The sequence below is a fragment of the Chinchilla lanigera genome, unplaced genomic scaffold, assembly GCF_000276665.1.
Source record: "Chinchilla lanigera isolate Chin_1 unplaced genomic scaffold, ChiLan1.0 scaffold00099, whole genome shotgun sequence".
Classification (NCBI taxonomy): domain Eukaryota; kingdom Metazoa; phylum Chordata; class Mammalia; order Rodentia; family Chinchillidae; genus Chinchilla; species Chinchilla lanigera.
In genome coordinates, this window is record NW_004955500.1 from 6,997,724 (window position 1) to 7,021,276 (window position 23,553).

General features: G+C 52.7%; 1 protein-coding gene across 3 annotated transcripts in view; it reads left to right on the plus strand.

Moving 5' to 3' along the window:
- The window catches only part of Pfkm (phosphofructokinase, muscle), a 41,207-nt gene extending 18,555 nt beyond the window's left edge, over nt 1-22,652 (plus strand). For 2 of the 3 annotated variants that reach the window (XM_005406631.2, XM_005406633.2), the window contains 22 exons: nt 2,819-2,911; nt 9,378-9,451; nt 10,228-10,305; nt 11,415-11,604; nt 11,826-11,991; nt 12,909-12,953; nt 13,305-13,413; nt 13,515-13,610; nt 13,845-13,937; nt 14,540-14,665; nt 15,778-15,842; nt 16,304-16,367; nt 17,116-17,265; nt 17,693-17,763; nt 18,101-18,188; nt 18,273-18,425; nt 18,848-19,012; nt 20,077-20,138; nt 20,368-20,479; nt 21,622-21,721; nt 21,802-21,907; nt 22,128-22,652. In XM_005406631.2, the coding sequence (XP_005406688.1) occupies nt 2,819-2,911; nt 9,378-9,451; nt 10,228-10,305; nt 11,415-11,604; nt 11,826-11,991; nt 12,909-12,953; nt 13,305-13,413; nt 13,515-13,610; nt 13,845-13,937; nt 14,540-14,665; nt 15,778-15,842; nt 16,304-16,367; nt 17,116-17,265; nt 17,693-17,763; nt 18,101-18,188; nt 18,273-18,425; nt 18,848-19,012; nt 20,077-20,138; nt 20,368-20,479; nt 21,622-21,721; nt 21,802-21,907; nt 22,128-22,272 (2,351 nt within the window). In that variant the 3' untranslated portion in view covers nt 22,273-22,652. Of the gene's footprint in view, nt 1-1,580; nt 1,751-2,818; nt 2,912-9,377; nt 9,452-10,227; nt 10,306-11,414; nt 11,605-11,825; nt 11,992-12,908; nt 12,954-13,304; nt 13,414-13,514; nt 13,611-13,844; nt 13,938-14,539; nt 14,666-15,777; nt 15,843-16,303; nt 16,368-17,115; nt 17,266-17,692; nt 17,764-18,100; nt 18,189-18,272; nt 18,426-18,847; nt 19,013-20,076; nt 20,139-20,367; nt 20,480-21,621; nt 21,722-21,801; nt 21,908-22,127 lie in introns of those variants that run through there. The other variant, XM_005406634.2, reaches the window with a different exon arrangement.
- Nucleotides 22,653-23,553: the final 901 nt, after the last annotated feature.

The following is a 23,553-nucleotide window of genomic DNA, read 5'->3' on the forward strand; positions in this document are numbered from 1 at the left end:
CCCGCCCCGCGTGCGCGCCCCACGCGCGATTGTGCCTGTCGCTGCATGCGTGTCCCCGGGGTCCGCGCAGGACGCGGCCCTGCGCGTCGGTGCCCGTCCTGCGGAGGTTCGGGGAGGAGCGGGAGCGCCGTTTGCAGTCCCCGCTCGCAGCGCCCGCCTTGCGGGGTGCGTGCGCTCGCGCCTGGGGCCGCGGGCGGAAGGTTGCTGCGTGGGCTTCCCCCCGCGATGAGCCCTCCGCCCGCGACGCGCTGGCTGATGTCTGTCCGCTCCCTGCTGTCCGAGCGTCCGCTTTCCGTTCGCTCCAGCCGCCGAGTGTTCCTCGAGAAGGACAGGACCGAGGACGCCAGCGTTCTAGCTGAATAAGAGCGGTCTCTGCGCACGTAGATTCCTGTTCCGTTCACCGGTGCAGCTGTAGGGTCTCGGCCCTGGCTGTGGCCCAGCGTGTTTTAAGTAGAGAGAACACAGAGGTGTACGTGTAGCCAGGCCGGTTTTTAATTTTATGTATTTGTGTTTTTGTAGCGTGCCTCAGTTCATTAATGGTTTCAGAAAGCGTGTATTGAGCTCCTGTGACATGCGCGGCCTTCATCCGGCTGTGGTCGGCTGCGGGTCTTGAAAGTGAACATGATCCCTGCCCTGGCGGGTGTTTCAGGCGAGTTAGGAAATGCGGCTTAGCCGCCGGGCATCTAGTGCAGTGGTCTCCAGCTCTTTGTGGAGAGGGCCAGATAGTGTTTTAGGCTTTGCAGACTGGAGGGTCTGTGCTGCCTTACCGACTCGGCTGTAGTAATATGTGATGAAGCGAGACTAGTATAGACGCAGATTTTTTTTTTTTTAAATAGAGTCTTAAGGCTGGCTATGGTGGTGCATACCTATGATCCCAGTACTCAGGAGGCTGAGGCAGAAAGATCATATGGAGTTCAAGGCCAGCCAGGGCTACACTGTGAATTCAAGACCAGCCTCAACTACATAGCAAGACCCTGTCTAAAAAAAAAAAAAAAAAAAAAGATGAGGTTTCACTGTGTTGCTCAGGCGGGCCTTGAACTCTTGGGCTCCAGCGATCTTTCTGCCTTACTCTCTACAGGCACGTGCCGCCTCATCTGGCAACACTGAAATTTGAATCTTGTGTGTTTTTCACATGTCATGAGATACTTTTTATGACCATTTTTGTTTGTTATTTTGAGACAGAGTATCGCTGTGTAGTTCAGGCTGGCCTTGAACTCCAGATGATCGTTCTGCCTCAGCCTCCTAAATACTGGTATAATAGGCACATGTACCACCACACTCGGCTTACAGCCGTTTAAAAACTGAAAACCTTTCATAGTTTGCTGCCATCCAAACACATGAGCACGACTGGCCTTGGCACATGCCTTGATGTAGTCCACGCTTCTTTTTAGAGCAGAAGAAGCAATTAAAATGCCCCTAGAGATAAATGAGTGCTCCAGTTATGGGCAATGCGTTATTTAGATGCCCCCAAAGAAACCTGTCTGCACGTTTGTGGATCAGTAGAAGCTTAAAAGGGCAGCGAGGGTGTGGCTAGGACTGGCATTTGGCGGAGCCGGGTGTCCTGGATGAGGGGTGCAGCGTGCCCAGGCACAGACGTGGGGATGAGTAATGTACTGCTGAGGCACGCGTTGAGCAGAGTCCCTGGGTGAAGACTGAAGCTTTGGACGCCAGTCCCGGGAGCTTCGCGTGAAGCTCTGCGTCTTTGGTAGAGTGAGTGGAGACGTGAGCAGCTACTGTAGCGAGAGTTCAGGTGAGACGAGGCAGCGAGGACAGAAAAGATAGGGTGTCTAGGGAAGAGACTAGGAGGGGACATAGGATTTGGTGACTCTTGATTCTGAGGGGCAGGAAGGAGGTCAATTTTAAAATGATAGGTTTTATTTTATTTTATTTTTTTGGTACCGGGAATTGAACTCAGGACCTCGCGCTTGCCAGGCAGGTGCTGTGCCACTGAGCTGTATCCCTGGCCAGTGATACGTTTTAGACTGAGTAGATGGGAGAGTGATGATACGCTGGCGTTTCTTGGACGTAAGAGTATGCCTTATGTGTTCCTTTGGAAGATGTAATCTCTAAAAGCGAGCATAGGAAGGTGTGTCGGTCACATGTGTGCATATCTGTGTGTGTGGGAGTGATTTTGTGTTCCTCCTCCCGTTTGGTAATCCGTGGTGTGAAGGGCAAGGCCGAAAGACAGAGGATCAGGAGGTTCTCCTGGCTGAGAGGTTGGTAAGGATGGGCAGCGCTGCGGAAATAGCCCAGCCGCCCCAGGATGGACAGCGTGAGTCTGTCCAAGCTTCAGCTCCAGTTTCAACTCCGTATCACTCAGCCCTCCGCCCCTCAGTTCCTACCACTGGACTCTAGTCTTCACCATGACCCGGCCACCCTTAGTTTTCTATGTCTACATTACGTTCTCAGCGCCTCACCCCCCTGTGACCCTTCCCTCTTCGAGGGCCCTTCCTCCGTGAAGGAAGAGTCCCTGAGGCTAACTCAGCCCTCCTCCCTGCTGTCTCAGCTCTGCTCCGTCCACTGCCTTCTCTGATCGTAGCTTGTTCTCCAGATGGGTTGCAGTTGGGTGGGAGGGGGCAGGGAGAGCTTAGCCAGGGCTGCTGCAGTCTTGGGCTTGATCCCTGTGACATTTCAGCCTGTCACTCTGTGAAGGTGTGGCGTTACTCTGGGAGCAGTCCAAAGCTCCTGGGCGTCAGAGCCCAGCCTTCCGTAGTGGGAGAGTCTGCCTGGGTGGCTCTAGCCAGTCTCACAGACATTTCTTGAGCAAGTAGCTCCTTGAACCAGCTGCTTCTTACCTGACTGTTGTTTTCAATCCTAGAGTGGATCATGACCCATGAAGAGCATCATGCAGCCAGAACCCTGGGGATTGGCAAAGCCATTGCTGTGCTAACCTCTGGTGGGGATGCCCAAGGTAAGGAGGAAGGGCGGAGAGCGCGGCTTGAGATTCCCCTGCAGTTTCCTGACGCCTTGGGGCTGTAGCACCGGCCTGGACTCCTGTAGGTCTGCCCTGGAATCCGAGGCTTTCCTAAAAATCTGTCAGGTCTAAGTCCTCAAGTGTTTTGAATTTTATTTACTCTACCTTTATTTAACCAAATCTTCGTAAGACCTATTTCCAAGTTTCTGTGACGATTTGGGACCATTTTAGACCTCTGATACCTAAAAGACTAGTGTTTTCTCACACGGTATTGGAAAGAAACTAAAAAAATAAAACTGTTGAGAAGGCAATAGGTAGATTTACTTCTTTTTTTTTTTTTTGTGGTACCAGGAATCGAACTCATGACCTCATGCTTGCCAGCAGGTGCTGTGCTGCTGAGCTATATCCCCAGCCCTTTTTTTTTTGGTCTTTTTCAGACAGGGTCTCGCTATGCAGTTCAGACTGGCCTTGAGTTCACTGTGTAGCCCAGGCTGGCCTCGAATGCAACTGCAGCAATCCCCCTGCCTCAGCCTCCCGCGTGCTGGGATTATAGGCGTATGTGCCACCACACCCAGCCCCAGCTAGGTAGATTTACTTCAAGAATTTGGAAAACAGGGGGCTGGGGATTTAGCTCAGCGGCAAAGCGCCTGCCTGGCAAGCACAAGGTAGTGAGTTCGGTTCCCGGTACCAGAGAAAAAAAAAAAAAAAGAATTTGGAAAATAATGGAACAGGGAGGAGACCCAGAGTTGGTATTTGGTGAGCCCAGCTAGAGCTTTGGGTATTAACTCTTTATTTTTAGAGAGTTGCGGTACTGGTGAGAGCTAGGCAGTGCTGTGATTTCCCTGGATCTCCCTCCCTTTCTATTCATTTACCCCTTGAAAAACAGGGACAGCGGCAGTTAATGAATACAGATCCATTAGGGGTGCAGGAGCAGAACAACCTTGTCTGGGTGAAGTCAAAGAAACCTACGAGTCATAAAAACTGGATATATAGGAAAAATAAAGTCAAGGGGTGAGAGTTGATGCTTCTTTTAAAAAAACATCTTTCTTACTTTGATTTTTTTGTACATTCGTAATATGTTGAAGAGGACCAGCATCTCTTTGAAAGGGTTACCAGGACTTGGGTACAGGGATGGAAGGAAGGAAGGAAGGAAGAAAGAGCTTTCAGCTAGCTCCCCCTCCCCGTGCCACTGTCCCCCACTTTCCTTTACTTGGCACCAAGCACCCACTTTGTGGTGAAGATGTTGATTTCCTTCGAGAACTTACATTTGAATGGGGAAAGACACTGTGTATCACTGGGATTCTTGTGTAAGGCACATAAATAAAAACAAGCATGCATTAGTCAGATGGAGTCCACTTATATAATGAAATGATAGACCCTGGCTGGATTAACCACACTTCTCAGGGAAGATAAATTATCAAGAAACTGGTCCCATTATTTGAGTATTTTTGTGCTTAGAAAACTGGCTTCTGAGCCGGGCATGGTGGCGCACATCTGTAATCCTAGCACTTGGGAGGCTGAGGCAGGAGGATTGTTGCAAGTTCAAGGCCAGCCTGGGCTACAAAGTGAGCTCAAGGCCAGCCTGAACTGCACAGCGAGATCCTGTCTCAAAAAGACAAAAGGAAAAAAAAAAAGAAAAGAAAAGAAAAAGAGAACTGGCTTCTGGCAAATAGTAAACGCTCAGTGAATTTATTGTTAATAATTAAAATGAATTTTATCAAGCTTAATAATTAACTGTGTCAAGCAGGATGAAAAGTGCCAAGGATGCATTAATGACAAAGACAATCTTTGGTCTTATAATATTTCTTATTAGTGGCTTAGTAGAACTAGACTTTGTATATTTAAACTGTTTGTTTAATTATCATTGTGGTATGTGTTATAAATCAGAGAACTTCAGGATGAAGAAACGGGAGGGCAGAGAGGCTTGAACTTAGGAGTGACCCGAAGAGCAATGGAGGGCCCTGGTGAGGAATAGTGAGAGACCTGGCCTGGACTTCTGTCTTCACTTTTGTCTTCTCTGCGGACAGAATCCCATGCCAGTGCTGAGCTCTTGGACACAAACTTGTGTGTGTTGATCCCGGACCGCAGGAAAATGGTCTGTGGACTTAGATCATCAAATTAGGGCAAGGAGCCTGCTAAAAAATCCACAGGAGTTGCACAGAATATGCAGTAAAGGAGGAAGAGAGCTCTGTGGAGAGGGAGAGACGAAATAAACGAAGCAAAGCCGGAGCAGAGGCCGAGGGCTTAGCTTAGCTCTAAGAGCAGCAGGGCCCTTCCAGCTTCGGACCCTGAGCGGTGAGGCCCATTCTCTGTGGGATGACCTGGCTGCCAGGGGAAAGGCCAGCTTTCATGGAGGAAGGGGCGCTAGATAAGCTGATTTCTGGAGGAGCCAGCTGAGCCAAGGCCTGTGGCACTGAGTAGCGGGGAAGCACAGTAGCTCCCTGTGAACCCCGTGACCTCACAGGCCCTGGTCAGTAGGGATGGAGGCAGGTAAAATGAAATTCTGAGGAGGCCGTCAGGTAGAAAACTCGAAACAGGGCTGAGAGGGCCCAGCCGAAGGGACAGCTGCAGCACACGCGTGGCCTTCCCAAAGAGGTGTGGGATGGTCCCCAGTTGTCCCAGGCAGAAGGCACAGAATACTTTTTCCCTAGGTGCTGGACTGCATGAGGAAGTGACATGGAACTGTTAAAAGCCGTAGAAGCTGCCCCTGTGTCTTCTCCTGAACTCAGCAAAGCTGATCTCTTGAGATACAAAAATGGCCAGGAATCAGCCCGAGCTAGAAGGCCAAGCATGCTGAGTTGCCGGGTGATTTTAAATACTAAATTCGAGTTCCCTTTCCAGCCCAGCAAAGTTCCCAGCCCCCCAAATGCCACATTTAGTCTGATGTCATCAGCGTGCCCGGCCCCTGGCTGGGCCCCAGTCGTCTGTCCTAGCCCTCCCTCTGCAGACAGGCCATCGTTCCAGATGCACACAGATCCTATTTTCAAAGGTTTAGAGGAACAGGGATTCCTTTGCCTCTGTGGGTTGCTGTTCCAGAGTTTCTAACTTCTAGGTTCGTATCTGTTAGAAAGTGTAATTCCCTTCTAACAAATGCTTGTTCCTCATAATTTAAAAATGTTAAAGCTCAGGCAGGAACCTCATAGCGTGAGGTTTTGAAAAAGTTGTACCGAGTCATTTCCCCAATAGTCTCGAGGAGACTCGTCCCCCACAGCTTTTCTCCACAGACCTCCTCCCAGTGTGCTGTAACTGGAGACGCCAAACGGTGTGTTGTCGGTAAAAGTTCTCCAGAGCCCCTCCTGGGTGCACCCGGAATACCTCCTGCGTGGTGCCAGTAATCTTATCCTTCGTCCTGCTTCTAATAAGTCAGGCAGCTGCTCATAGAAAGTTATTTAGGGCAACGAGAGGCAGCCAAGAGCCTGGCCAGGACTGGCTTGGAGCCAGGCTGGGCCAGTGAGGTTGGACGGGACAGTCCAGAGAGTGACTGCGACTCCTTAGCATACGCCGTCTCCATAGCTTAGCCTGTAGGGTTAGGGATGCAGGATATGGCACTTGAGGCAGCACAGAGTGGGTCTTGAAATTTGATTTCTCGGGAGTCCCTCCTTCCACTTAGAAGCAGGACGATCCCCAGAGGTTGGTAGGGTTGAGGTAAGAAGACAGAAGGAGAAGAGAAGGGAATCTTCGTATTTGTGAGGGTTTTTTTCTGCCTAACAGATTTGGATATTCTCTGCCCACCATGCTTTAACCCTTTGCCTAAGTCAACACAGAGCGTTTCTTTTTCTCTGACATCCTGGAAGCTAATCACATGGCGATTAGATGTGTCCTGCTGTTTCTGTTTCCTAGATATCTTTTGCCTAATATCTGTTTTGCCCCAAATGCCGCCTCCTGGTGCAGGCCCTCGTGTCTTATCTCAGATGCCAGAAAACCTCCTAATCCTAGTGGCCTCCTGCAAGCCGCCTCTCACAAGCTGCCGAGTTATCGTGCAGATACGTAGCTCTCATCACGTCTCAGCATTCGAAATTCAAGATTCTTCATTATGTGCAACCTCATACTGTGTAGTTCTGCAACATTCGTGGACTCCCTGAGCCCGTCCCCGCTGGAGCCCCACGTCAACCCCGTCCTGCAGAATACAGACAAGCTTCTTCACAGGCCGTGTAGATGCCTGCTGTGGCTTCACCTCTGACCACTTCCTATCGTACATTTTACTGTTTTGGTTTTGTTTGAGACAGGATCTCATTGTTTAGTCCAAGTTGGCCTCAAACTCATGGAGATCCTCCTGCCTCAGCCTCCTCAGGGCTGGTATTACAGACGTGCGCCATCATGCCTGGCTCATTTTACTCTTTATAATACTGAACTGTCTAAGGTTATCTCTGAACCCTTACTCTTGTGCCGTTCCTCCTGCCTAGAGCACCCTTCCTCAAGTTTTCTACCTGATGAAAAGATGTAAAGGGAATGTGTCCTGTGGGCCTCAGGACATGCTGTCTTTGCTGACTTCGTCCTGCCAGGCTTAGACGCTCCTGTTCGTGTCTCCGCTGATCTCTGCACCTCTTGTCAGGCATCACTGTACCAAGCTGTGATTCTCTGTGTCTCTTGAGCCCGTTACCAAGTCTTTCGTCTGTGTGTCTCGACATTCTCTGTCGCTCAGCGCTGCTTTCCCAGCGCCAGCGCAGTGCCGGGAGCATGGTGGGTGTTCAGTCAGTATTTGCTCAGTGAATGATGGGGCCTTCAATTTGATTTGGAACTAAGAGCCGTGTAATACTGTGCCAGCTGGAAAAAGAAAAAGAAAAAAAAAGACATTTTGTTTTTTTAAATTCTATTCCATTCAAGCTAGTGTTGTGTGTTTCAATAGTTTATAATGCCTCTTAGTCTGGTGCTGAAGAGTTTCCTAATTCCTAGCTTCCCTAGTGCTTGCTAGACTATGATATTACCCTAGGCAGGATTTAAGGAGCATGTGAGTTGATTTTAGACCAAAGCAGAAGCATGTAATGGTCTGTCTGAGAGAGGATGGCTACAGTGGTGCCTAACAAGCTCTTCCATCATGCCTCTAAAGTACTAGATCCAGCCAGTATGGCGGTGCACACCTGTAATCCTAGCACTCAGGAGGCTGAGGCAAGAGGATCGCAATGTTTGAGGCCAGCCTGGGTTACCCTGGGCTCCATAGCATGACCCTGTCTCAACAAAACAAAACAAAACCATCGAGATACTAGACCCACCGTGTCTGTAAGACCCGCCCTGAACTTCTCATTACAAGGTAGTACGGGAATGTCTCCCAGCTCTCACCAAGGAAGCAGTGCTTAGTGCAGTATCAGTGCCTGGTGTCCTAGTTCCATAGTGCTGATTCATTGTTCCTAACGTGGGACACACGTACGAGACGCCCCTTTCAGGTTGTATGTTGGGACACGTTGGCTGCTAAAAGACAGTTCTTGTCGTTGACCAGCTACTAGGGAGGGGATTGATTGTCACCTGGGAAAAAGTGGGAAACCTCTGCTCGCCGTTTTAGTCCCAGCTTTTCCCAGTGGAAGCAGAGAGATCAGTGTACAGCGTATTGTTAAATTCCCACACACAGCACTGGACAAGGGGCCGGCAGGTGTTTGTTGACTGACTGAGTGAATGCCAGGAGGAGCACCGTGGAGAACAGGTGCTCCACCTTTCCATACCCTTAGTCACAGCCGCTTCTGGCAGTGTGGGAGCCAGAGAGTCGCAACTGTGTGCGTACACTGGGACGAAGACCGCTCAGACGACACTAAAGGGCTGTGTGTGTGCACGTGCATGTGTGCACGAATGTGCGTGCATGTGCGTGTGTGTGTCTTGGCTGAGAGAATTTGCCCTCCAACAATGTACATACTGTACTTGGAAATAAACGATGACACATCAGATCAGACTATAGAAAGTCATGGTTTTTTATTTTTTCCCCCCAAAGGCTATTCCTGAACCTGGATGTCCAGATTCAATGCAGAGAACCGGGAAAAACCTAGCGTAGCCATTGAGATTTGTGTGGGCGTGGTATCTTAGTGGTGTTAACTTAGGCATTTAGAACTTGCATTCAAATCTCGGCTTTTAAGAGCACTAGCTGGGTGACCTCACTCTCCCCGAGCTTCAGTGCGTAAGTCTGCACAGGGCTGTGGGTTGGGTTAAGTGGGGTGCTCTGTGGCGAGTTCTTAGCGGTGTATACACACATCGAAGGCAGTGCTTGCTTTTACTGCTGCTCTGGCTGTTCCTCGGGTTGTCCTGGCAGGAGGAGGGAGGGCGCAGGACAGGGAATGATGGCGTCTCTGGAACTGCACCGACTCTGAATACGGTAGTTGGGAGCGGGGAGGCCAGAGACCGGGATGAGGGGTGTAGTCTAGCTTCAGAGGAAAGCCTGAGGAAGGGCCTGCCTGCCGCCTGTAGCAGAGGCACCTCCCGGGGTGGCAGGGCTGCCTGTCGTGGTGCCACCTTTCCCTGACTTCCTCTCCCCTCCCTGCAGGTATGAATGCTGCCGTCAGGGCGGTGGTTCGCGTTGGTATCTTCACTGGCGCCCGCGTCTTCTTTGTCCATGAGGTTGGTTCCCGACTTAGTTGCCCATCGTTCTTTCCCTGTTCTCTGCTTCTGCCCCCCCTCCTTCCCGTTTTCCCTTCCTTCACCCCCCGTTACGTTTCTCTTCGCTTTTCCTGGGGTCTTTGCCGCCGTGAGTCGCTCCTGCCTCCTCTCGGCTCCAGTAATGATGCTGAGACCCAGATTTCTGCACCCTGGGTCTTCACGGTGCCTGTTGATGTTAAGGGAAGAAGAATCATTCTGTTTTGTAAATTCACTTTGTCCGAGGTTGGAGCTGCAGCAGGGATGACCCACACGGTGTTTGCGAGTCTGCTGACCCCACCGAGGTTCCGGCTCCTCCTGGGCTTGCTTCTAGCTCTTCCCACCATTGTCTCGCAGACTGTCTGCCTTTCTTGTCTCAGCTCTTACAGTCTCGTAATAGTCCCGTTTCTTTCCTTCCCCTTCCTGTTTTCCCTTCCTGCTATCAAAGCCATCTGTTATCTAGTCCTCCGGGAAGCAGAGTGGAGGAAACAGGATGAGCAAAAAGTAAAAGGAACTGGGATCTAAACATCAGGGATGATATTCTGATGTTTCGATAACGAGAGTCACTGAAACTGCGTGTTGGAAAAGCTGGCACTCCTTCTGCGAACTGTGTTCAATAGGTCACCTCATGAACATCCGGGGACCGCTAAGGGCAGGAGGTGCCTTGATTCTCAGAGAACGTCCTCCCAAGTGTCCTGTCTCAGTGCTGGACATGTAGGGGGCGTCGCTCAGAGGCTGAGCGGGTGCGATGTGTCCCACAGGGCTACCAGGGACTGGTGGATGGCGGTGACCACATCAGGGAGGCCACCTGGGAGAGCGTCTCCATGATGCTTCAGCTGGTATGTTCCAGAGAGCGGCTGTCCCCTGTTGTCCTGTCCTTGTCCCATCTCGGCCGGGCCTGGGCTGGCAGCCTCCCTCTTCCCCTGCCATGTGGTTTGGTGTGAAGGGATTCAGTGACAGGAGAGGGGCTTACATTTGCCCTTTACTCCCGCTGGTCTGCTGGTCTGGGGGGGGTGGGGGATGACCACAGAACTGTTTGCTCTTTACAGAAAGGTCATGGGCAAGACTTTGGGAACTGGCACATAAGCAAGTCCTAATGTGGGGTCACGGGGAAAGTCTGGCCCTGAAAATAGCCTTAGCAGAGGACCAGAGCCAGAAGCAGAGCTGAATCTGTCATTCCTCATGTGATGGAGACGAGGTGACCTGATCCAGCCCATTTAGAGCAGCACGGAACTGTGAGCCTTTCAGAGACTCAAAAGGCCCCAGGAAATTTACTGACTTAAAAAAAAATTTAGTCTTTTATGCTACGTTATATTGTTCTAGGTTCCTTTAATGGGTATCAGCTGTGGGATAACCTGGGAGAAATACAACTGTGTGCTGATTTACTAAAACCTGATAAATTAGGAGTATATTTTTATATCTAAAGATCCAGTGGAGGAAATGCACCGTGTAGCTCCCAGTGAAGGCTCCATAAATAGGCCCCAGAGGGAGCCAGATTCTTCACCAATATACCAAAGTGGTAGATGCCCAGGAGCTTAAATGATTTATGGGGACCCTAAATCGACTTACCCCCTTGGGGTGCCAGTGAGGCCCTGGGAATGTACGGCTTTCTACACCTAGAGCTGGTTTTCTTGAGAGTAGTTGGGTTCCTGCCATGAGCACCACTCTTTGGAGGTCGTCTCTTTGACGATGAAGCCCTTGGTGAGTGGGACGATCTTAGCGGTGCTGCTACATGTCTAACGGGCTATGCAGATGGCTGATGCCATGTCAGCCAGCATCACTTTCCTTCCTTTGAAAGGAACAAATGAGTGCGGGCTGTCAGGGGCCTTCCTAGGGTGTCACGTGATACGTCAGCTCATCGCAGTGTTGGGATGGGGGCAGTCTTAGAATGCCGAGTCCAAATTCAGCTCTGTTATCTGGGGAGCTGACATCTACCTCTCCCCTCAAGGGCGGCACGGTGATTGGAAGTGCCCGGTGCAAAGACTTCCGGGAGCGGGAAGGACGACTCCGGGCTGCCCACAATCTGGTGAAGCTTGGGATCACCAATCTGTGTGTCATCGGGGGGGACGGCAGCCTCACTGGGGCCGACACTTTCCGTTCTGAGTGGAGCGACTTGTTGAATGACCTTCAGAAGGCTGGTGAGACATTATTTATATTCATATTGTTTGTGTGTGTGTGTGTGTGTTACGTATATGTACCCCATACCTCCCACTGGAGAAAAATCTTAACCACACAAAAAACAGGCAGTCTTTCCCCTCCTTTTTTTCTACCAGTGGTTCAGCTTCTTCTCTCTCAAGTGATCCTCTCGATAGCCATGCTGGGGCCTCACCCTGCGGCTCTGGGTTTGTTTCCCATTTAGGTAAGATCACAGCTGAGGAGGCTACAAAGTCCAGCTTCTTGAACATCGTGGGCCTGGTGGGCTCGATCGACAATGACTTCTGCGGCACTGATATGACCATCGGCACCGACTCTGCACTGCACCGGATCATGGAGATCGTGGATGCCATCACCACCACCGCTCAGAGGTGAGGGCGCGAGGGCGGTAGCGGTGGGCGGGTGTGGCAGAAGGGATGGGTGAGGGTGCGGGCCCCGTGAGAAGTCAGAGCATTGGAGCTGCAGTGACCAGTTTTCTGGGGTTGGAATGTGTATTTTTAACTTAGAATTCTCACGGAGCACTGAGGCTGCACTTCGCCCTGAGTGCTGCGAGATTTGCCTTTTGCTGCTGTGCAGCGCACCGTCTAGATACGTAGCTCTGCGGGCTCGCGCACCTGAGGGGCTCCTGAATTGTTAGCACGGTGGTACCTCGGTTCATGAACCCTTTTGTTTGTGAACAGTTTGGTTCGCAAACAGAAGTGTTGGGCAAAATTTTGTTTCCGTTTGTGAACTCAACATCGGGTGACAGACGTGACCATGACCATCTTTCCTGCATGGACACGACCGTGGCCATCTCTTGCAGAACTGCGGGATGAGTTATGTTCGGGAACCGAATACTCTGTACACCACTGTAGACAGACTGAGTCAGGCCCAGGGAGCTCAGAGCCTGAGCTACCGCTTCCAGCTGTATCCCGGAGGCAGTGGATGCCACGAGGGCCCTTGCCCACGGATGTGTAGGGAGGGCCGGGGGATGCCCTGTGGGAGATGAGAGGACAGAATTCATCCCAGGGTAGCCCTGCAGGACCTCAGTTTAGTCCAGGCTCCTCTTTGCTCCTTCTCTTCCTCCCCTTGGTTTCCCATCCTTTCTGGAGCAGAGCCTCTGTCCTGACCTCTGTTAGTGTTTCCTGAAGCCTACAAAGGACACCTGTGCGAACGTGCGTCCCCTCTAGGTCCTCTTAGTCAACACAGATACATCTGTTAGAGATTAACTCGCCTAGACGTGGGTGGGGGCGTGGCGCTGGCCACAGGGACACGTGGACAGCGCAAGCCCTATGTCTGTCTCTCGCAGCCACCAGAGGACGTTTGTGTTAGAAGTGATGGGCCGCCACTGTGGGTAAGATTCCTTCCGGCCTCACGGTGGACCCAGAACATCCCTGTACTCTCCCAGAGGCCAGCAGGCCTCTCAGTGGAGGCAGCCTGGGCGTGCATGTGCCCTGCGAGGTTCGGCCCCTCCCCTGCTTCCTCTGCACCTCCCTCACTTGCCTCTGTGCGCTGCGGCACACCGAGGGGACCGGCAGACATGAAGGGAAGGTGCTGCTCGGGGGCGGTGTCTCTCGGACAGGCCCGTGCTCCGAGTTCACCCAGGAAAGAAATGCAGGCTCCCCAGACCTTCACAAGCTGAGGACAAAGAGACTTCGTTTGCGGAGTGCCGTTCCCAATGCCACGCTTCTGACTCTCACCTTAGATACCTGGCCCTCGTCACCTCCCTGTCCTGTGGGGCCGACTGGGTTTTTATTCCCGAGTGTCCGCCGGACGATGACTGGGAGGAGCACCTCTGCCGCCGGCTCAGTGAGGTACTCGCTTTTGCTGTGGAGGTCCCTCGCCCTTTCCCGCCAGCGATCCGTCCACCCATCAGTTCCACCCCTCTGACTCCTTTTCATTTTACCCTTGACAGACCCGGACCCGGGGTTCTCGTCTCAACATCATCATTGTGGCCGAGGGTGCGATCGACAGGCACGGGAAGCCGATCACCTCCGAGAGCATCAAGGACGTCAGTGTGCATGGAACCGGGGGGACTTAGCGCCAGAGCCCCTGGCCCCTCCTGGACGCGCGGGCTTCTGGCCCCGCGTCTCCCCTTGGTCCTTTCACGTGCTCTGCAGGCCCCGCCCCCGTTTTCCTCCCACTAGAAGCCAGTGTAGGACAAAAGCCTAAGCCCTCCGTGGTTTACCTCAGTGGCTGCTTGTTTGCTCTTTGTGACTGTGTGTCGCTTTCTTGCTGCTTTCAGCTGGTGGTGAAGCGTCTGGGCTATGACACCCGGGTCACCGTCCTAGGGCACGTGCAGCGAGGCGGAACCCCGTCAGCCTTCGACCGGATCCTGGTAAGGTGGCAGGGCTTTGGCTTCATGCCTCAGAACCCCAGCCCCGCCATCCTGCCCACCTCCTGACATTGGCCGTGCCGCTCCTCCAGCAGTTTGCAGGTTGCAGCCCCTGACCCCCTTTCCATGCATTAGAGAGGTCTCCTCTGTGACACAAATGATGGGGGACGCTAGCTTCCCTAGTAGTGAGGACCAGCATCTTAGAGCTTCAAGCATCAGTGAAATTGTGGAGATCTAATCTTAGACATTGAACTTTCTTGCCCTACTTCCACTGGAAGAGTTGCAACCCACTTCCTGGTTTTGTCAGTGTGAAGGGAGTATTCTCATGCTCCGGTGGTCCTGCTGATTTCTATGGTGGACTTGTTCCTCTGGAACAAGTTGGGGTTCCTCTGGAATCCTTGGGGTTCTGATGGCAAGAGGACAGACTCGTGAAGCTGTGGATGAAACCTGGGCGTGGAGGTCAAACCCAATAAGTTCTTGGCTGAAGACCTTGAATGTGGAGCTCAGCCCCGTGCTTTGGAAAGGGCCCTCAGCACCTGGCTCTCCAGCTGAGCTCAGATGGGGAAGCTCCGTCCAGACTGTCTTTGTTCTCCGGGTTCCTGCAGGGCAGCAGGATGGGGGTGGAAGCAGTGATGGCGCTTCTAGAGGGGACCCCAGACACCCCAGCCTGCGTGGTGAGCCTCTCTGGGAACCAGGCTGTGCGCCTGCCCCTCATGGAATGTGTCCAGGTGGTAAGTACTGACCCCAACCCCTTCTTAACAGTCCCGAGCCCTGGCTGGGCTCTCGTGGGAAATGAGACCAACTGAAAAGGCCCCTGGTGTGGATCAGAGGGAAGGCCAGAATGGTGTCGTAAGAGACACACGGGCAGAGAGTCCCGTGGGCTGTAACCCCTCTAAGTGTAGGACTTGCAACTTCTCTAAGCCTCGGTTTCTCCATATGTAAAATGTTTCTAAGGAAGGTGGGAGATCATTTCCTGCCTAGTAATGCAACACAATATTTTATAATATCCAACTTCAGATCCTCTTATTATGTCTTTATTGGAAGAGAAAAGCAATTCACTCCTCACATTATTAAAAGCAGGAGACCTTTACTAAGTTCTGGCTGGGTAACTTTTGTCTGTGTGTGTCTACGTGAGTATGTTTCTCTAAACGTGGGGTTATGAGTGATCACTAAGTGTCCTTATAGGGATTAAGCAGAACGTATGTAAAGCGTCCAGTGCGGTACCTGGAAAGTGTTAGTGTCAGGAGATGGTGACTTGTATTTCAGGAGACTCGTTTGTTTGACATCGCAGAGTAAATGTCGTGGCCAGGAGCTGGGCCGCTGGCCCACTGAGGCTGGTCTGAGTGCCCCCGCTTTTTGGCTTGCGTCTCTTTGGGACAGGCGTCCCATGGACCTGCAGCCGTGCTTAGAACTGCATCTCTAAACGCAGAAGTTAAGCTCAATCAGAGAACAGGAATCAGTGCCTGAGAAGCACTCAGCAGGAGTCTCTTCATACTGGGTTACCTTGGGATTTTCTTCATTTCCTTAGTTGTCTGGAGTTGAGAGACCTGGGTGTGGCGTGGAGGGAGATGCTTGAGATGCTTTTAATCTGTGAGCCTACCCCCACTCTGCCTATAGTTCTAATAAATACAGCTTTGATTTTTACCCTCCCTTTTTTGCTGTTCATTACTCAGAAAATTAAAGAGAAATCAAGCTATTACAAGAGTTTGTGGGAATAGAAACAGTGGGGCGCACAGTAGGCGGAATCCCGGCAAGGCCCAAATACGGGCAGTCTGGAAAAGGGTGGGAGTCCGGGGCCCAGAGCCCTGCCTGAGTCATAACTGTTGCTGTGCTCCTCACTCAGACCAAAGATGTGACCAAGGCCATGGATGAAAAGAAGTTTGATGAAGCCTTGAAGCTGAGAGGCCGGTGAGGAAATGACGAGAATCTTGCTAGCTACAGAAATCAGATACTGGAGTGAAGCCAAAAATCCATCATCCCAGACCCCAAATAGGAGTTTCTGCGTCTGCTTTACTGTGTCTGCAACAATTCTTTCCTGAAGAAAATGAGCTGAGAGGTGCCCAGGAGGCGCAGTTCATCCCAGGAGCAGCCTTCCCAGTGTCATGTCCAGATGTGGACTCCAGCTAGATCTTAAGTTTCTTCAGACAAGGGGCAGTTGCTGGTGGTGCTGAGGAGAGGAGTGTCCGGGGGTGTTAGATGAACGAATGGCCACTTCACAGCCCCTGTCCAGTCCCTGCTGTGCCCCAGTTATATCCGTAGTTTGTCCTGTGGAACTGCAGTCTGGGACCAGATCTTTGGGCCAGGCTCCCCAAGGCGGATGGCTGTGAGGAATGGCCTGGAGACCCGCATCTCTCTTTGTACTTTCACAGGAGCTTCATGAACAACTGGGAGGTATACAAGCTTCTAGCGCACGTCAGACCCCCGGTCTCTAAGGTACTACAGCCTTCCCCTTTCCCTCGGCCTCCTGCCTTCCTTGGTTTCTTTATGAAGTGCTACCCTGAATTCATGCAACCCAAGCTTGCCAGTCTCTTTCCCCCCTCAGTGTTGGGGCCCTGGCTGTACTAGGATAACTTTCTCTTACCACCCCAGATACCAGCCCTGAGCTGTGAGTGTCCTGGATGTCTCTAACCCAGACTTAGACCCAGCTCAGGACTGGTAAAGTAGCATGTAGAGAACGGGAGAGAGGGCTTGGGTATGCTGTCCGCTAGGAGTGATCAGGTCTGAGTCTGTCTGAGTCACCTCCTCCATTGGAGTAGTGGTTCTTAGTATTTACTATATATCAGCATTACCTGGGCTGCTGCTTAAACATGCAGATTCCCCTCAGAGGGGACCCACATCTGGGGCAGAGGAGCATAGGCAGGTTTAATAGGCTCCTCACATGGATTGTGATGCGGTGGTCCAAGATCACGCTTTGGGAAGTATTGCTCTGGGAAGTCCCTTATTTGTTAGGTAGTGGTATCTTTGATCAGAGCCAGCAGCTTTTACGTACTCATTCGTTGTAAAGGATTTGGCTTCTATAGTCGGAGGTAGCGTCTGTCCTAGCATCCCCTGGGCAAGGGATGCGTGCTGTCCTAGGCGGGTGTCCTGATCCTAGGACAGAAGGGGTCAGGGTTCTGCCTCTCTGACTGACCTGCTCTCCCCAACGGGGGTTTCTGTCCTTCCCCCTGCTTTTTCCGTGTAGAGCGGTTCGTTCACGGTGGCTGTGATGAACGTCGGGGCCCCGGCTGCTGGCATGAATGCTGCTGTTCGCTCCACCGTGAGGATTGGCCTGATCCAGGGCAATCGGGTGCTGGTTGTACATGATGGCTTTGAGGGCCTGGCCAAGGGTCAGGTACGGGGACTCCACAGGCACATGTGGGGACGTGGGGAAGATCGGTGTAGCCGGGGTGACTAGTCCATCTCCTTTGCTTCCCCGTCCCACGTTACGTCTCTCCTCTCCCAGGGTTGAAACAGAAGTAAATTTAATTTTAAGAGAGTCAAAACAGGCAGGAGCTGCTGGGACAACCCTTTGCCAACGTTGTGTCTTAGTTCCCTGTCCCAAAGCTCAGCACAGCCCTGGCATAAGTAGGCGCTCCGTCTAACCGTCCTGAGTGGGCAGCAGAGATGGAAGCAGTTCAGTGTGGGAGGAAAAGCCAGCACCTGGTGCTCTTCCAGTGAAGGGGACCCCAGGGGGCGCAGCGAGAGCGCGAGAAGCGGCCTCAGTCCCACACGAGCTCCGCTGCCGCACTCCTTGTGACCTGTGTGGCCTTTCCCTGCAGATCGAGGAAGCTGGCTGGAGCTACGTCGGGGGCTGGACCGGCCAAGGCGGTTCCAAGCTTGGGACTAAAAGGTGAGTGGCGCTGTGGGAGCGTCTCCCCCCGTCACCCCTCCAAGATGGCCCTTGAGTGGGCATCAGCCCACGAGGCCAGGGCCTGTGTCCAGCAACCCCGTGGCCTGGGTGCTGCCCCTCCAGCTCGTGGTGGCTTCAGTGAGGGAGACAGGACTGTGCACACGTCTTGCAGTCGCTCTGACGTCGGCGCCCCCAGTGTGCACGCTTAGTTTGGGGTGAGCGGTGGGAGAGAGCAGAGGGTGCGAGTCACGAAGTGACAGAACACCTTCTGACTCTGTTCTCCCGACCTCGCCGCCTTGCCCCCAAACTCCCACTCCCCTTCCACTGGCAACACTAGGACACTGCCCAAGAAGAGCTTTGAGCAGATCAGTGCCAACATAACCAAGTTCAGCATTCAGGGCCTGGTCATCATTGGAGGCTTCGAGGTGAGTCCCCCACGGCGGCTTCCCCTCCGCCGCCCTCCCCTCCCCCTTCTCCCACGCCTACTCCCGCCGCGCTCTCCTCCTCAGGCGTACACGGGGGGCCTGGAGCTGATGGAGGGCCGGAAGCAGTTCGATGAGCTCTGCATCCCCTTTGTGGTCATCCCCGCCACAGTCTCCAATAACGTCCCCGGCTCCGACTTCAGTGTTGGGGCCGACACGGCACTCAACACCATCTGCACGGTGAGAGCCCACCGCCTCGCCCCGCCCCACTGGCCAGGATCGAGTGTGGAAGGGAGCTACTTTCTGGGGTACCAAGCGAGTGGCAGTATCCGAAAAACAACTCTTCAAGCCCCAGCCTTCCTACAGATGTTAGTAACATGCATTCTCCATGTCTAGAAATGCATCAAATGTTAGCATTTTTTTCTCTGCTGAGGCCGTTATTTCCCTACTCCGAGCAATGTTACGGAGAGGTAGAGCTTCCTTCCTCCCACAGGATGGTGGGCGAATACTCCCCACCCCAAACCAGTACAAGAATTTCATGTGGTCTCAGGGGCCTGCTGCCTGGGAGAATGTAGCTCTGGTGTTAATGGCGAGGCTGACGCAGCGGCACAGACCCGGGACCCCTGGCCCCGCCTTTCTAACTATGACCCACTGTCTTGCAGACATGTGACCGCATCAAGCAGTCCGCAGCGGGCACCAAGCGCCGGGTGTTTATCATCGAGACTATGGGTGGCTACTGTGGTTACCTGGCCACCATGGCAGGCCTGGCCGCCGGGGCCGACGCTGCGTACATTTTTGAGGAGCCCTTCACCATTCGAGACCTGCAGGTAGGGGCCGCCTGGTGCCGGCTAAGTAGGTGCTCCCCTGCCTCTGAGAGCTCAAGATGAGGGTGGAGCAGTTGTTCCTATGTGCAGTTTTTATTTTACCTCCACAACATACATGCAAAGAAGACAGCATCTCCAAATTACAGATGAGAAGGGCTTCAAGAGGTTAGAATTGTTTGTGAACTCCTAAATGAGCAGGTGGTTCCGCTGCCTGAGAAAGTCAGTGCCTATTACGTCGTGCTGTGCCTCCGGATTTCCCTTCCTCCCCATCCATTTTTGAGGGAGATGCTCTTTCCCCTCTGGTAGGACGCTGGCTTGCATTTCACGGAGGGGGCATGGGATCTTACTTCCCCAGATGCCAACCCCCTGGGGGAGCAGAGAGCCAGAGTGGAGGTTAGGCAGGGGCTGAGGTACATCCCTCCTCCGGGGTCCCAGCCAGCCCCTGCTGGAGTGGAGGGTGGGGGTCTGCCTTATTCTCACCCAGCTCAGAGCTCCGCTGAAGGAACATACTCTGTGCGGATGAATCTCTGCTTTACAAACAAGCATGAGGTCAAGACTGACAGCCTGGGTGGAGTCGGCTCTGAGCGCAGGGAGCTGGAAGCCCCTGGACGGGGGCGTCAGAGAGGTGCGGGCTCGAGACTGGTGCTTCCTGTGGCTGTCTCCTGTGGTCCCTCTTCAAGTTCTGTCTTTTGGCCCTTTTTATTCCACATTAAATAACCTTTTTCTTCTGTTTGAGGTACTGGGGATTGAACCCAGGGCTTTTGCACTGAGCTACATCCCCGTCGCTTTTTAAGAATTTTGAGACAGGGTCTCACTGAGTCACTAGTTGCCCAGGCTGGGCTTGAAATTATGATCCTCCTGCCTCAGCTTCTCAGAGTTCTAGGATTACAGGCATGCACCACCATGCCTGACTCATACGAAACTTCCTAAAGGACTTAGGCACAGCTCAAGCCAAGACTGTCAGCAGTCTCTTCTGAGTCCCTTCCCCTGTGGAAGAAGAGGGTTAATGCCGTTGCTCAAGCTTATCCACTCCCAGCTGGACTTAGGACTTACCCTTTCACTTTCAGGCGAATGTTGACCATCTGGTGCAAAAGATGAAAACAACGGTGAAAAGAGGCTTGGTGTTAAGGTACCTCACCCCCAGTGTGTCCCTAAGTGAGGAAGAAGGTGTGGGCCCTAACCCGCAGAATGGGTCCACAGTTGGGGCACCCTGAGGAATCTATAGAGGCAAAGGGAAGTGACAGTCTATTTCCTGAACCCTGGGAGGAGGCAAGAGAAAGGAGGAACAGAACCTATCAGGCGGAAAGAGGGGCCGGGGAGACGACCAGACTCACGGGCTCCTGGTTTCTGCCTGGCAGGAACGAGAAGTGCAATGAGAACTACACTACCGACTTCATCTTCAATCTGTACTCCGAGGAGGGCAAAGGCATCTTCGACAGCAGGAAGAACGTGCTCGGCCACATGCAGCAGGTGGGGAGACACCTGCGCCGGAGAGCCGCGTCCCCGGCGGCCGTAGCGGCTCCTCCTGGCCACCAGTCTGCTGGAGGTTCAGCACCACGGTGAAGCAGGGGCCTGCAGTCTCTTACGGTCACAGACCCGGAGCATTACTGGAAATGACTAGAGATGATGTGGCTCATCCCCTTTATGTAGGGAGAGCTCCTGGACCTGGCATTGTTGCCCTTGCGGCAGGATGATCCACTGTTGTGGGTGGCCGTCCGGTGCACTGCAGGGCGGTTTAGCCTCCCTGGACTCGGCACCAGATGCCTGTAGCCCTCCTCTCCTTCCCCAGTTTTAACAAAAACGTGTCCCCAGATACTGCCAAATACCCGCTGAGGGACAGCGCTTCCTCCACTTGAGAGCCTCTGATTCAGATAAGGAACATGAGGTCCAGGGAGGGGAAGTAGTTCTTTCAGGGCCACTCCTGAAGCTTGGATTGTAGCCGGAATGGACCTGGCCTGGTCCGTTTTCCACCCCAGCACGAGGCCTGTCGGGAAGAACCTGCTGGATGAGTCCAGACGGTTGCTGGCTGAGCTCCCTTTCCACTAACTGGGATTTCGGGGGAAGGAACTTCTTTTCTGTCACGAGCAGTCTCTGTCGCTTCGCTCACGGGTGGTACTTGAGGTCTGAGCCCCTGCCGCCCCAAGTGTCCTCCGCTCGTGCCCTTCAGCACCGACCAGTGAATTCCTAGTGTGCACGCCTCAGTTTGAAGGAACTTGCAGGGAGCGCCTGCAGGAGTGGGCTATTACTGGATAGTTGCGAAGCCCTGCTTTCCTCCTTTCCCACTTTCCCACTCCCCTTAGGTCCGAGAAAGTCTGTGTGATGTTTCATATTATTCTGAGACTCTACCAAGGGCTGCTGGATTGGGCCACAAAGAACACCTTCTGCATCACTAATGTGACAGACAGAAGGTGCGAGGCCGATGCGGGGTAGGAACTGACCTGGCGGCCGGGGGACTGAAATGGAATCGGCAGCTTTGGAGGTCAAAGAGAGTTGTGGGTTTAATCACTCCTTCCTCGTACTCTTGTAAGAGGCCAGTTTACTGTCGTAGGGTGCCCTTTCAGAGACTCTCGGGTTCTTGTAAGCCTTCCTAATTTTTATGATTCTTCTTCCAGGGTGGGAGCCCAACTCCCTTTGACAGGAATTTTGCCACTAAGATGGGGGCTAAGGCTATGAACTGGATGTCTGGGAAAATCAAAGAGAGTTACCGCAACGGTAGGTGGGGTGAGAGGATGCGCCCCCTCAGAGAGGCTGGCTCCCCAGGACAGAAGCTGACTGACCGTCCTTTATTGCAGGGCGGATCTTTGCCAATACCCCAGACTCAGGCTGTGTCCTGGGGATGCGGAAGCGGGCCCTGGTCTTCCAGCCGGTGGCTGAGCTGAAGGAGCAGACAGATTTCGAGTGAGTGCTTCTGTCTGCTGTCTAGGACGGCCCTCTCCCTCGTAGTTGAAGCTCTGTTCTCTTCTGTCTTCACTGCTTTGCTTTCAGGACTGACACCTGTCCACCCGCCCACTTCAGGTCTGAGGACCACGACCTAAATCCAGCGTCCTCTGCCCAGTTTCTTCCCAGGAGTCTTTGGTAGAGGTTGAAGGGGGTGCTCATCTGCCTCATTTCTTCGTAGGCACCGAATTCCCAAGGAACAGTGGTGGCTGAAGCTGAGGCCCATCCTCAAAATCCTAGCCAAGTACGAAATCGACCTGGACACTTCGGAACACGCCCACCTGGAGCACATCAGTCGGAAGAGGTCTGGGGAAGCTACCGTCTAGACCTCCTCGGAGTGAGGGGAACAGGTTGATCACGGCCAGCTCACCCTGCTAGATCTAAGTGCACATTTTCTTAGCGTTTTAGCTCTTTTTTCATTAGGTTTCCTTTGATCCTGCCACCATGATCAGTTCTGGCCAGGAGCTGGGGGAAGGGGCGGGGAATGGAGTCTCCTAGATAGTTACCATCACTTCCTCCCCAGCTTCATCTGTTACACGGGCTGTGTTCCTCTCTGCTACTGCTAGGTAGATGTCAGCTGCTCAGAATTTTCCTAAAAATAAGCTTTATTTATTTCTTTGTGATAACAGAGAGTCTCAGTTCCTCTACTACTTTCACCACAAGGACAAACTGTAACTATACTAATAAAGGCCAACTGGTCACTGTGCTTTTGGTTCTGCTGTTATCTTCTCAAGTAGAACGTAACCCTGTTGCCCTTGGTACCACACCTCCCCGCGCAGAACTCCTTGGACTGTTTCTCTGTAGTATCTCCTGGCTGTACACAGAGTGTCTCAGGACACGGGATACCAGCCCTCGCCCCCGTCCCTCCCCAGCCCTTCCTGCACCCCTGCAGCCAAGAGGACCCTCCTCTCTCCCCGAAGGATAATGTGGCCCCTGTTCTCCTACACCCATTGCCCAGGGTTGTGTTTTTCCAGCCACCCCACCATTGCTGCTCTTTTAACACCCCGCTGCCACGAGTTTTTTCTTCTCAACTTTCCCCCTATACTCCTTCCTAGGAGAAAGCCAGACTCTCCGGTCTCTGGCAGAACCTTCATAGGAAACGTGTACGTTTTGAAATACTGGAAAATATAAGCAACTGGGACCTGGCTTAGTGTGCTGGCTGGAAAGATCTCATCGGACTCAGCAGTACTCGGTCTGCTGGTCCATACCGGCAGCCTCCTCCTCCTCATACTGAGGTGCCCATGGAAGGAGTTGGTCTTCAGGATTGGAGCTACAGACCGTACCCTAGGCTGACAGGAGGCTGCCCTGTCCTAATGCCAGGGTTCCAGTAACCAGACTGGCTGTCAGTACAGGCATGCACGTTCCTCCCAAATTTCCTCTCTTGCCTGATGAAGCAGGAAAAACATTGAAGGTGTTAAACCACTAAAGCAATTCTTAGTAGTCGGAGGCTTGTTGCTAGGGTCTGAAACTAAAGCAGCCGAATTCTCTTTACAGTTCTTCATGGGGAAAGAGAAATTCACAGTAAACATCAAGTGCTTTGTTAGGCATTTTACATGTTATCATTGAATCCTAAAAATAGTTTATGGGGCGTGGTGACACTTCAGAGA